This window comes from Coturnix japonica, chromosome 1 (genome assembly GCF_054131305.1).
Source record: "Coturnix japonica strain WE chromosome 1, WE-NBRP24, whole genome shotgun sequence".
NCBI lineage: Eukaryota > Metazoa > Chordata > Aves > Galliformes > Phasianidae > Coturnix > Coturnix japonica.
In genome coordinates, this window is record NC_140663.1 from 71,109,840 (window position 1) to 71,121,999 (window position 12,160).

Below are 12,160 nucleotides of genomic sequence, written 5' to 3' on the forward strand. Positions count from 1 at the left end.
TGCCTTTTCTTTCCTGTTTCCTCCTGTTACAACAGTTAGGAGTCTTTTCAGTTATTGTTCATGCAGCAGTTTCTCAGACCTCTCTCTGATATCTTCACAGTCTCTGGTCTTGTCTGCTCTCAGCAGTTGTGCACTTAGGAGGTAAAATAATGTCTTGGCACTAGTCTCCTGTGTGGGTACTATTATCACTCAGTAACAGTGCCTTCTTGTGAGGTAGTTAATGTACTTGAAAGTGGATGGAGCTGCTTTCCTTAATGCGCACTATTCATATCTACCTGTAATGTTTATGTGGAACATCTGAACTATTACACATTCATACAGAGCCTGTGAGGTAACTCTTCTGCTTAGGCAAGCATTTGCCATCTTACTGCAGAAAAGAATTGAGATAAAACTACCAGAGTTCCAAGCAGATGTGGCGATGGCATGGACTGCATGGAAAGCATTGCAATAATGCAGTATAATACTGGTCAATATTTCTAAATAAACAATAGATGGTAGAAGAAAAAAAAAAGGAAAAGCATGTACAAATCTGGGATTGTAGGCGAAAATATATGTATGTATTCTGAAAACAATCCTGTATCATCAAGAGTGCTAAGTTTGCAAGTGTTTAAAAATTGAGATTACTAAAATTAAAGCAATCTGCATATCTGTAATGTTGTATGTCATATGAAAGCATACAATGGCACACATATAACTAGTTCTCCTGTCTCTGCTTACAGCTTCTCTGGCATTTTAACTTCTTACCTCATTATTCCCTTTCCTTTTCTACCTCTTTCTTCTCTCACAGTTACCATCACAGCGCTATTCAGAACTAACTTTCGCATGGATTTCCCCTTTGATCTGCAAGAGCTGCCAGCATTTGCTGTAATAGGGTAAGTTACCAGGAACTTGGTTTCTTGCTCTACAAAAGATATCAAGTAAGTTCTGTTGGTAATTCTTTTGCAAAACAGAATAACAGCTAATATCACACTGCATCTGTATTACCCACAGTCATGGTTCATTTGTTCACTGATATATTGCATGTGTGTATCTGTGCAAGGCATCATTGGAAGCCTTCGTAGGTCAGGGCACAGAAAAGAGAAGGAGGGGGATCAGCTAGAAATAAGGTGCGACCATACTACATTGTGGAGTTAGTCATCACATCCTGACATCCTTTAGTCTATAAGCAAGAGAAAATTTAAGAGTAAAATAGCAGTTTGTGACAAAGAGGTCCAAAACCATCTCTCCCTTTCATCAAGTATTCAGTGGTTTTGGTCGAGTTGCCACATGTTGCTAAGTTAAAAGACATCATAATAACTGTAGATGAAAAAATGCTTGGGTTTCAGTTGGTGGATTGTATGTTTGCAATGGTTTGGTGTGATTTTATTTCATTTCCACTATTTTAGGATATGTTCAGGATTCCTTGGAGCATTTTTTGTTTATATCAATCGCCAAGTGGTCCTGTGCATCCGGCGTCTTACAGCTCTAAGCCAGTTTCTCACCAAATAGTGAGTGTCTTTGAATATTTTCTCCTTAGCAACTCAGTTTTGGTACCCTACTGATAATCCATAGTAACAAATACTTTCTAGAAGCTTGTAGAACTATTTCAGTTATAAAGTTGTAAAAATGGGGGAAACTGAATTTGTATCAGAGAGAGATATTTGCAAAAATCAATATAGTATATTCTGAGATGGATTTTCTTCTAAACTGGCCCCAGTAGTTTCAAGTGGCATCTTGATTTAGAAGGAATTCTATAATATTAATTAAGAGGAGAAAGGAAAATATTGATTGGGAAGGAAATGTTCTTAACTAGAAAATAATCAATCATATTTCTGGAAAGGCATTTCTTTTTTAGAATCTATAAAAGAAACAAATGAAATTGCTTATATTTTAAGAAACAGAAAGCAACTGAAATATAACTGCATTTTTAACATCTTAAATATATATTTTTAAAATCAAAATAGAGACAAATACATAAAGAATGTACTACAGTACTGAAATTGCTGTATATTCAAGAACCAAAAGCTGAAACTGACAGTAATCCGAAGGTTTGAATTGCAGCATGGAAAGGAAATACAAAATAAAGTAAGACTTAGCAATAAAGATTGTACTGACAACTTCCCCAAAAAATATGGTGGACAGGAACTCAATGGAAAATAAGGCAATATTTTCCCCTAAGTATTAATGCAACTAGGGATGCATGCAGAAATGTGTGGTAGGGAGAAGAACCACCCTAGGACAGGATAAAATTGAATGGAGGGTGAAGAGAAAGATGAAAATAATCGTGACAGCTGGAGGTGAGTCTGGCTTTTGACAGTGGGTCACCATGCGGTTGTAAATACACATCGCCTCTGTGTAGTCAAGACTGTATTTTGTACATCCCTCCCCCCCATTATGTTAATTCTGACTGAAAAGATGGCTTTACTGCCTGCTGAACTCCCTATGATGCAGATGCAGCAGAGAGATTTTACAGACATAGCATTTATAGTCCTGAAGTGATATTGGTACAAGAATATAAGGTTACATTTTAACAGACTTTTCTTTCTTTTCAGCTTCCTCATATACCCCGGGTTCATAACCTTCTTTATAGCATCTGTGACCTTCCCTCCAGGGTTTGGGCAGTTCATGGCAGGAGAGGTGAGAGTGGGATGTGTGTTTTGAATTATTTCTAATTCTGTAGAGCAATCTCCCCTTCTCCTGTTCCCCAATAACTTTACATCTTGGAAAGAAGAAAGATTTGGGAAGAGTTTGATCTGAAGGACTGTACTGTGAGACGTGATCTCTGATACCCCTTCATATAAAACTTGAAAAAGCTTCTAAGCAAGTAATTTAGGAAGATGTGTAGAAGTAATTGTCCTTTCACCAGTTCAGGTAATATCACACGTCTCTTCCTGAAAATCAGAATGTGAACCAAGTCTTGTAATCACGAATTGTTTAAGTAAAATTCTCACCAACTTCCTTAGAACAGAGGTAGAATATTTAATGTAATTTAATGCTTAATCCCTGTTTGTTGTTTGTTTTGTTTTGTTTTTTTTCTCTATAGTTGATGCCACGGGAAGCCATCAGCTCTCTCTTTGATAACTACACCTGGGCAAAATACACAGGAGACCCTCAAATCCTTGGGAAATCTGCTGCCTGGATCCACCCCAAAGTCAGTGTCTTCATCATCATCCTACTTTTCTTCCTCATGAAGGTACGAAGCTCAGCTCACTGTAACCCTTTTCCACTCAGAGTTCTCCTGATCCTTTATTAAAAATTTTTCTTTCCATGAGAAGTTGCTAGGTATGGAATACAACACTACTACTGGAATGAGTCTTATATCTTTTGATGTAATTTTTGCTTATATTGAATACAAGATTAGCAATTTTATTAGGGAATAATTTCCTGGCTTTAATACATTTACTCCTTCAGTGTCCTGTAGTTAATCTTCCTTATGCATTCTGCTGAATGACTTTCAGAAGCTTGTGTTTAGTGGCTGGTAATAAAGACTACATTATATTTGGCCTAAACAAAGTCTGATGCTGTGTACTTGATATCTGGAAGAGGTAGACATGGTGATGTTCAAAATGCAGGTTTCTGGGAGGCAAAGAGTGTAAAAATAGCAGAAATGCTGATTTATTTTTTCTTAAGAGCAAGAAGAGCTGAAGCCACCTTGAAACATAAGATGAACATTTCAACATACCAAAAATAGGCATTAATGATTGACACAGCTTGTTCCATCTAACATTCTGACAGGCATCTGAAGTTTATCGTTCTATAGTAATTCTGATTACAGTGTAGCAAGCAGATAGGGTCTCACTGAATAAAAGAAGGGATGGACTACACAATGCATCTTTTCTGAGACCCATCTGTTCTCCTTTAAGACTTGTATTCTCAAATACTGAATCCATTGGCCTTGTCCCGCTAACAACTGCATCCTCTGCCTTTGTTCTAGTTTTGGATGTCTGTCATTGCTACCACGATGCCAATCCCCTGTGGAGGCTTCATGCCTGTTTTTGTTCTGGGTGAGTTTGAATTTTATGTTGCGATGTATGAGTCTGACAGGTAGAAAGGACTAGAGACAGCGTGTATGCACCTGGTAGGCTTCTTCAAGTGGACAGGGAGTCTAGTTATCACTTGATGCCTATGACAGTCTTGGTCTACAGTTCTTATGCCAATCTCTTAGCCTCTGCTTTTGTCCACATTCTCATATCCAAATGCTGAAGACATCTTCATCATTTTACAGAAGAAAAGCCAAGCTGTGGAAAGGCACACTGAGTCATGGTCATCTCATTTCCCTGACTCCTCACCTACAAAGAAACTCATACTACAGCCAGCAATAGTTGCTCCTTTCACTCCTGAAGGCCAGTGAGAAGTCACAACCTCAAAAAAGTACCTGCAATGCCACTTCTTTGATGGGAGTGAGGTGACATACAGGGATTTATTATTTTTCAAGTTGTTTACAAGCTCATGAAGTTCAGCATTAGATATCCACAGCCCTTAAATTAAATGAAGTGTGTTGAAGTGTGCTTACTACCACTAGGTTCTGGAAGACAACAGCTGAACCTAAATCAGTAGTATGCCCATGCTATGAAGGCTAACATCAAACAAAGCTGTATTAGTAAAAGCCCAACCAGCAAGGCAAAGGAACAGGTTATTTTGGAGCAGTCAGCATTCTGCTTTGTGTCCATCCACACAGGAAATGTGACAGAGTGCAGTGTGTCTACTGAAGGGCTGCTGAGATTGTTGGGGGGCACAGAACAAACAAGGACAACCCAAGGAAATCAGGCTTGTTCAGTCTGCAGAAGAGAAGGTCAAGAAGAGAACTAACTGTAGGCTTCACCATCTAATGCAGCAAGGCATAAAGGGGGTAGATGGACTCTTCTTGGAGGCATCTAGTAAAGAGGAAGCAAAAAGCACATGTTGCAACATGAGAAATTCTGATTGACATGCGGGAAAAAATTGTTTCCCTGGTAAAGGTTCCCTGAAAGAGGATGGAGAATCTCCATCACTGGAGACTTTTAAAGCGGGTTTGGTCAAGTCCCTAGGTGACTTGATCTTACTTTGAAATTAGCCATGTTGTGAACAGGGCTCAGACCAAAGACCTCCAAATGTCCATCTCACCCACACTTTTCTATAAGCCGAAGACACTAGTATTTTGGACATTCATAGAGTGAGTGCATGTAAGTCCTGAACTGTGATCTGGACTGACATGACACAAAATATTCTGTCCTTTAAAAGATATTTCTTCCTGTCTGGGAATCATAAATACCTCTGTGCCTGGTGTGTCTAAGTGGAAGAAGGAGCATTCAATTGTATTTACATATCTTAGTCATATCTTAGTACATTTTTTTTTTCCTCTTTGAGTTTAACTTTTGTATTTTGTAACAGAAGGTTATTCTTCAGTCCTGGTGTCATTTTTATGTAAGTTTTGATTTAGTTTCTGTTAGAAATCGCCCCAGTGTTTACCCAGCGCAGCTGGACAGCATAGACTTTATGCTCCTTAGGTGTTAATTCCATAATTGCTGGTGATATTTCCCAGGTGCTGCTTTTGGACGTCTTATTGGAGAAATCATGGCATCTCTTTTTCCAGATGGGATTGTCTTTGATGGTATTGTTTACAGAATCTTACCTGGAGGGTATGCTGTCATTGGTGAGTCTTCATGTCTTCCTCTTTCTCCACCTATTCCCATCCCCATAACCTTCCTGGCTGACATGATATTCTGTTTCTGTATGACAGTCTTTCCTCTTCTCTCCCAATAACTTTTCCACCCTATCTCGGAAAGGTGCAGCAGCTCTGACAGGAGCAGTGAGCCACACTGTATCCACTGCAGTGATCTGCTTTGAGCTGACAGGTCAAATTTCCCACATCCTGCCCATGATGGTAGCTGTCATTCTTGCCAACATGGTGGCCCAGAGTCTGCAACCCAGCCTCTATGATAGCATCATCCAGGTGAAGAAGTTGCCCTACCTGCCAGATCTGGGCTGGAATCATATAAGGTACAGCAGTAAAGCAGAGATGGAGGTGGGGAGAATGAGACCATTGGAGGAGAAAGGGTCATGAAAAGCAGACAGAACTACAAAGATGATAAAAATGCAGAATAGATCGTGGCTGAGAAGGGGAAAAGTATTTAGAAAAAAGAGGTGGAATAGAAATGAGGTTCTAAAATAAAATCAGCTATTCACATAACATGTCTCTCTATATAGGATGTAAATATAATACAAGTACATATGTATGTATATTAAAAACATGTATGCGTATGTGCATGTAAATAAAAATACTCTTATCATGGAAGATAACGGAGTGAAATAGAACTGCAATGAAAATTCACATTGATACTGCTGTAAAGTCCTCCTTGGTTACACTTAGAGAAGATCAGTTAGCAGCTTCATCGAGAACTCATTGAGGAACTTACCTGCTGTACATTTTTAACATTCTAACTCTTCAACTTGTCCATAAATTCACAGCAAATACAATATCTTTGTTGAAGATATTATGGTCCAAGATGTGAAATTTGTCTCCTCCAACTGTAAATATCGAGACTTGCAAACTGTACTCCAAAGCACCACTGTCAAGACTTTGCCTTTGGTGGACTCACCAGGTAAGCAACTGGTCTTTCCTGAAGACCGTCTCAACTAAGCCAAAGAAACTCTCAAATTACACACTTTGAAGAAGGTAGTGTGACCCACTACGTAACATGAACCGTACTAAAAACCTTCCGCTATGGATCATATATGAAATAAGATTGCTTCAGCTTTAGCAGATGTGTAAGATGGAGCATGAGAAATAGAATGTAAGAGATGTGTGGCAATTTTGACAACAGGGAGGAATCTAATATAAGTAAAGAGCCTGTTTCTGTTGTTCTCAGGAGTGGAACAAATCAGGTATGGTTAGCTTTCCCCAGCCCCAAAGAATATTAGCAGCAATTAGCAGGGCTGGTTAATATCTCTTTTATAGCTCGTGCTGCTTAAAATGTTTTGAAGAATGTAGAAGGAGGAAAAGGCAATGTGTGGCAAGTGACATTCAAAACCATGAGAGGACTTCATAGTTTCTCTACTCTGTTATGCAGAGACCATGATCCTTCTGGGGTCTGTAGAGCGATCTGAACTGCAGGCACTCCTCCAGAGACACATCAGCCCAGAACGGCGACGGTGCCTCCACAGACAAATGCAGCAGAAGCTGGCTGAGGCACCTTACGATGGACACAGCAAGGGATCAGGAGCAACCCTGCCAAAGCTGAAGCATGAATCTTTCGTTTATGTTGATGAAGATGATGATACAGATGAGAAGGCAGAGGTGAGAGAGAAGAGGCTGCATACTAGACTGCTTAAGAAGCAGTAAGGCATTTGGAAAGGCTGAGAAAGAAATGACATAGGGTGGACCTTATTTTCTCTCCATAACAGCAGCCTCAGCCACCAAGCCCCTCCCCTAGTCACCCAGAGGAGCCCAATGGCCCAACAAGTCCTCTTAAACAAACGCCTGAAATTTTGGAGCCACAGCAGTTCTCAGGTATGATAATTTCTGGCATGCCCCAATCACACCTTAGTTAGACATTGTGGAAGATTTAAAGCTTGCTGTAGGTATGTGTCTGTGCAAGGTGCTGGCTTCTCAGTTATGGGAAAGGAATTGTTCTCTGTCAGCTTTCTCTACTTTTCTTATATTGGCACTTTATATCTAATTTCTCATTGGTTGGTTGGTTGGGTTTTTTTTGTCTTGTGTGCCTTGAGATACGCAGACAGTGAGTTAGCACTGCACTACAGACAAATCTTGAGAATTAATACAGAGGACGTGGTTCTGGCTCATGTTTTTAGATACCCAAATGTTAATATGTAATATAGCCTATAGCACATCCTGGATCTTTAACACCTCTTGTTTATGACTAAACCTTTGCAGCATAGAAAAATCCACTTTATGCTATGCTACCAGGGCAGTAGAATAGTGGCATAACAACTCACTTTCCTTACCAAATCAGAAAAGTAATTACATCAAAACAAGTGTGAGACACTTTAAGTGTGAAGCTGGTGTTCAGTGATCAAAGAGTCACAAGAGAAAATGGAGGAGGGATGATTTCATGAGACTTTCCCTTCCATGATCTTTAGTTTGGCTCATAGCTGTCATAGTTTCTGACCAATCTGTACAGCCTTGTTCACAACAGCACTAAACCCTATACCTTCCCATTTGCTAATTTCTGACTGCCCTGCCTAGAATAATTCTGAACGTCACTTTCACTCCCACAATTACACTGTTGGCTCAGCCCATGGACTTCTCACTCCTTCAGAAGTGTCAATTCTGGCTTATTGGTATGCTTTGATTTGAAGTCATTTTCAATTTTCCTTCCCATATTCATCCTTTAAATCAGTTTCTTCTCACATATTGCAGAAAGTCTTACTTACAGCAGTTTCTTTCTTGTATCATGTTTGCGGTCCTAATAGTCCTGTTTCTGTTTTTCTTCTCAGGGACACTGATCTGTTAACATCATCAGTGTGGGCTATTTTGTAATGTTTTCATTCTTTTCCTTAAGGAAAAGATATTGCATGAAAATATTTATCCTGGCATGTCCTAGCCATTGTCTTAGAAACTGACTGCTGAACTGTAGCTGGCCAAACCCTGTCATGTGCAGTATAACATGTCCCTCATACTATTTGTAGCCTGCCTTGGGCAAGAAGATGAGCATGGAGCTTTCTATTTTTGTCACTCATTGACTCTTGTCTCTTATCCACATCTCTTTTTATTCTTCAGACAGTTTCCGGAATTTGAGGCAACTGTTCCAGCAGCTCTTGTGCCCTTACAACCGTCGACCTGAAACACAGAGTGCTGTCCAGGTTAGGGATACAGAAAGCCTAGCAGTAGCCTGGAGAGAGAAGGGATGTGATGGAAATAGAGCCTACTACCCAGAGCCTTTCAGCATCTGGCCAAATGATGGACATACTTATGGTCATGAACTCCGACAGTTTCAGTGGGGAACTCCCTCCAAGGAGAAAGGATGTGATTACTGTGAAGGAGTGTACATCTTGCTCATGAGCCATTTGTGCTCAGGTATCAAGGCTACCATCATGATTGAGTCTGGGCATCTTTTTTCCCAGCAAATAACACCATTTCCACTAGCTTGAAACAAAGTGCAAGTCTAGTTCATTTGGCACTATTTTTGGCTAGCTAAAAATGAAAAAAAGCTTTTGTCTTGTGCTACATTGGGCACTGGTGTGGTGGATATCATATTGAGTCTATGAGAGATCCATCCACTCTAGGACGGTAATTGGGCTCCATGTGAAAATGTCTAAAAGCAGTACTAGATGACCCTGCTTAGGTACCTGACGTAGTCCATCTTTTTTTGGTAAGGGAAGGAAATTAAGTATAGAGTGCGCCTTTTGATGTATGAGTATGAAGAAAATCTAATAACTTAGTAATATATTAACAGAAATAAAAAGGGGACCACAAGGTGTAAGGAGGTTATGCACATCTTTCTATTCAGTACTCTGTGAAACCAAACAGTATTTTCTTCTTTAGGAGCCAGTGGAAGTCATTGAGACAATGACACCAGAAGAGGTAAGACTAAAAGGGACGGAAGTCAAGTGAGTGTTTCTTTTGCCTATTCTTTATCATTTGTAGTTCTTCCTGAACTCTTAGAACAACAGTAACTGCCACATAAAGCCATGCATAGATAAACCCATTCTCTTCTTAGATCTGTACAGCAGGCAAGTCTTACCCATTAAGAGATTTTTTTTCTGCTAGATGTAGTGGGTAAGGTATTGAGTAATCTCATCTAGCTTTGAAATCAGCCCTGCTGTGAGCAGGATCTTAGATCAGAGGCCTTTGCAGGTCTCTTCTTACCTATAGCTATGGGTCTATGCTGTTCCCTCATTCTTTGCACAAAGGAACTATTGTCTTCTAAAGGCAAGGGGAAGGTGCACTCCGGAAGGAAAGCTAAGATGTGCATTCCCTCTTTAAGCAGGAAGGAGCGAAACTTCCCCTCCCCAGAAAGCCTTAGATGTACTGGAATTTGATCTCTTCACACGGGGTGTTGGTATCTTCTAAGAATAGGAAACCTGAAGGAGGTGATATAGTATGCAGAGAAGGGGGATAATGTACACTGGATGGGCAAATGATTAATGGGAGAATGGGCATAGTTTGGGTACATAACCAGCAGCACTACTGAATACTGTAAGAATGGTTCTTTCTTCTGTCAGATAGATGCTTGGGAACAGGAGGAGCTGGAAAAGGATGTGTGCTTTGAATGTTGCCGCATAGACCCTTCCCCTTTCCAACTGGTGGAGAGAACCTCCCTGCACAAGGTGGGTGCAGACATGTCTCTGAAGCATAGTTTCTGTCCACCATATCTGTAATTAAGTATCGTCTATGACATGTCTTCTCCTTTTCTTTACCTACAACTGACTCACATTGTCCTCATCCAATTACAATTATCACCAGCAAATGTTCACTTCCAAATACAGGAGTAATTTCATTTCTGTATCTTTGTGCATGAATTTCCTGAGAAAAGAAGGGCTAGTGTTTAAGATGTTTAAGTGCATTTGTTAAAAGAGCTTTTGGACACACACAGGACTTTCCAGCCACTGCATCAACAGAAGCAGTATATGCAGTGCTGCCTGGGGGCATTACCTGGAGATACACACTGCTTTGTTGGTGCACAGCACTGGAATGAATACTCCTGGATTCTTCAAGGTGTTTCTGTCAGCGTGCAGAGTATTTATCAGTATGTGAGAAAAGTTGCTTCAAACCAGTCTATCTCATAACGGTTTTCTTCACTGACCTGACTAGATCATACTGGTGACCACTGACTGATAGGACTCAAGGAAATAGCATGAAGTTGCATCAGAGGAGATTCAGTTTAGATATTAGGAAAAGTATCTTCAACAAGAGAGTGACTGAACTCTGGAACAGGCTACCCACAGTAGTGACCATGGCCCAAAGCTGCCTGAGCTCTGGGAGCATTTGGACAGTGCTCTCAAACACAGGGTTTGAATGCTGGCTGATACCACATAGAGACAGGAGTTGGATTCAGTTATCCTTGTTGGTACCTTCTAACTTGGGATATTCTACAACATGACTTCCAGAGTTAATGTAGAATGATTGAGGAAAAAGCAATCCCTGTATAAGTATATCAGGAGTAACAGACGATTGGAGTTTCATTAAATGGAAAGGGAAATTGGCCTACTGAAGCAAAAGTGCACAGTGCAAGCTTTTAATCATTATTTATTTAATGTGAACTGTCAGCATACGCCTTGCACAAAATTAATTACTGTTATCAAAGCGGTAGGATCCAAGCCTTTAGCAAAATAAGAAGAGGCTAGCATATATGAAGGAATCTGAAAAGCCACTAGTATCTGAGATTATAGAGGTTACATGATATGATACCTGGAGACTTCCAATGAAGAACATTTCATATATCCTTTTAAAAAGAGCAGTATTCTCTTTGTCAGAGAAACTCTGAAATAACAGACAAAAGTCAACCTAAATGCACAAGAAAACAGCAGGGATAGGTAATCATCTGCTGACTGATCTATCTGAGGTATGCACAGTGAGAGCTAAGCGTGAGAATACTGACAAAATATCACAGATCGTGATCTTATTGCACTTAAGCAGTTTGGTTTTCATTCATGTAAGGGTGAAGTGTCTTCTGCCTGAAGACTAACATTTTCCTTAGTTTACAGTCGATTCCATGTCTTGTGATGGTAAAGAAATGAAAAGGGATCTGCACAAGCCCCTAAATGCACAGTAAGTTATATATGAATCTCTTTCCAGATGGAGGATAGTAGTGATTTTGAGAATGTGCTCTGCATTATCAACACACTCCTAACTATGGCTGGGCAAAAGAAGGACCAGAGATTAACATTTGCTAGTTACAAAAGGGGAATGGAAGCAGTAGTTTATCATTTGGGTAACCAGGCTTGTATGCCTTTGGCATTCCTGTTTCTAAATCCTAAGTCCCAAGTCTAGCACCAGGTATCACACTACCGGTTTTCAAGGCACCTGAATTTTTTTGTGTGTTTTTCTCTTAGACACATACATTGTTTTCATTACTGGGCCTCAGCCACGCCTATGTAACCAGTATGGGGAAGCTGAAGGGAGTGCTGGCTTTGGAAGAGGTAAGTAGCGATACCATCATCTCCTAATCAACTGCAAATGTCTTGTGGACCATTGCAAAACACTTACAGGTTGGAGATCCAGCTTGGAGTATGTGCTTGC

At 40.1% G+C, this 12,160-nt stretch overlaps 1 protein-coding gene across 5 annotated transcripts in view; it reads left to right on the plus strand.

Annotated features, from left to right (window-relative positions):
• Window positions 1-12,160, plus strand: part of CLCN1 (chloride voltage-gated channel 1) — a 60,349-nt gene that overhangs the window by 34,586 nt on the left and 13,603 nt on the right. For 2 of the 5 annotated variants that reach the window (XM_085523248.1, XM_015872352.3), the window contains exons 9-22: window positions 788-872; window positions 1,386-1,487; window positions 2,532-2,616; window positions 3,023-3,172; window positions 3,914-3,983; window positions 5,501-5,611; window positions 5,745-5,958; window positions 6,427-6,560; window positions 7,029-7,255; window positions 7,363-7,468; window positions 8,699-8,781; window positions 9,464-9,502; window positions 10,144-10,248; window positions 11,974-12,060. In XM_085523248.1, the coding sequence (XP_085379374.1) occupies window positions 788-872; window positions 1,386-1,487; window positions 2,532-2,616; window positions 3,023-3,172; window positions 3,914-3,983; window positions 5,501-5,611; window positions 5,745-5,958; window positions 6,427-6,560; window positions 7,029-7,255; window positions 7,363-7,468; window positions 8,699-8,781; window positions 9,464-9,502; window positions 10,144-10,248; window positions 11,974-12,060 (1,598 nt within the window). Of the gene's footprint in view, window positions 1-787; window positions 873-1,385; window positions 1,488-2,531; window positions 2,617-3,022; window positions 3,173-3,913; window positions 3,984-5,500; window positions 5,612-5,744; window positions 5,959-6,426; window positions 6,561-7,028; window positions 7,256-7,362; window positions 7,469-8,698; window positions 8,996-9,463; window positions 9,503-10,143; window positions 10,249-11,973; window positions 12,061-12,160 lie in introns of those variants that run through there. The other 3 variants (XR_014936925.1, XM_085523241.1, XM_085523243.1) reach the window with 3 other exon arrangements.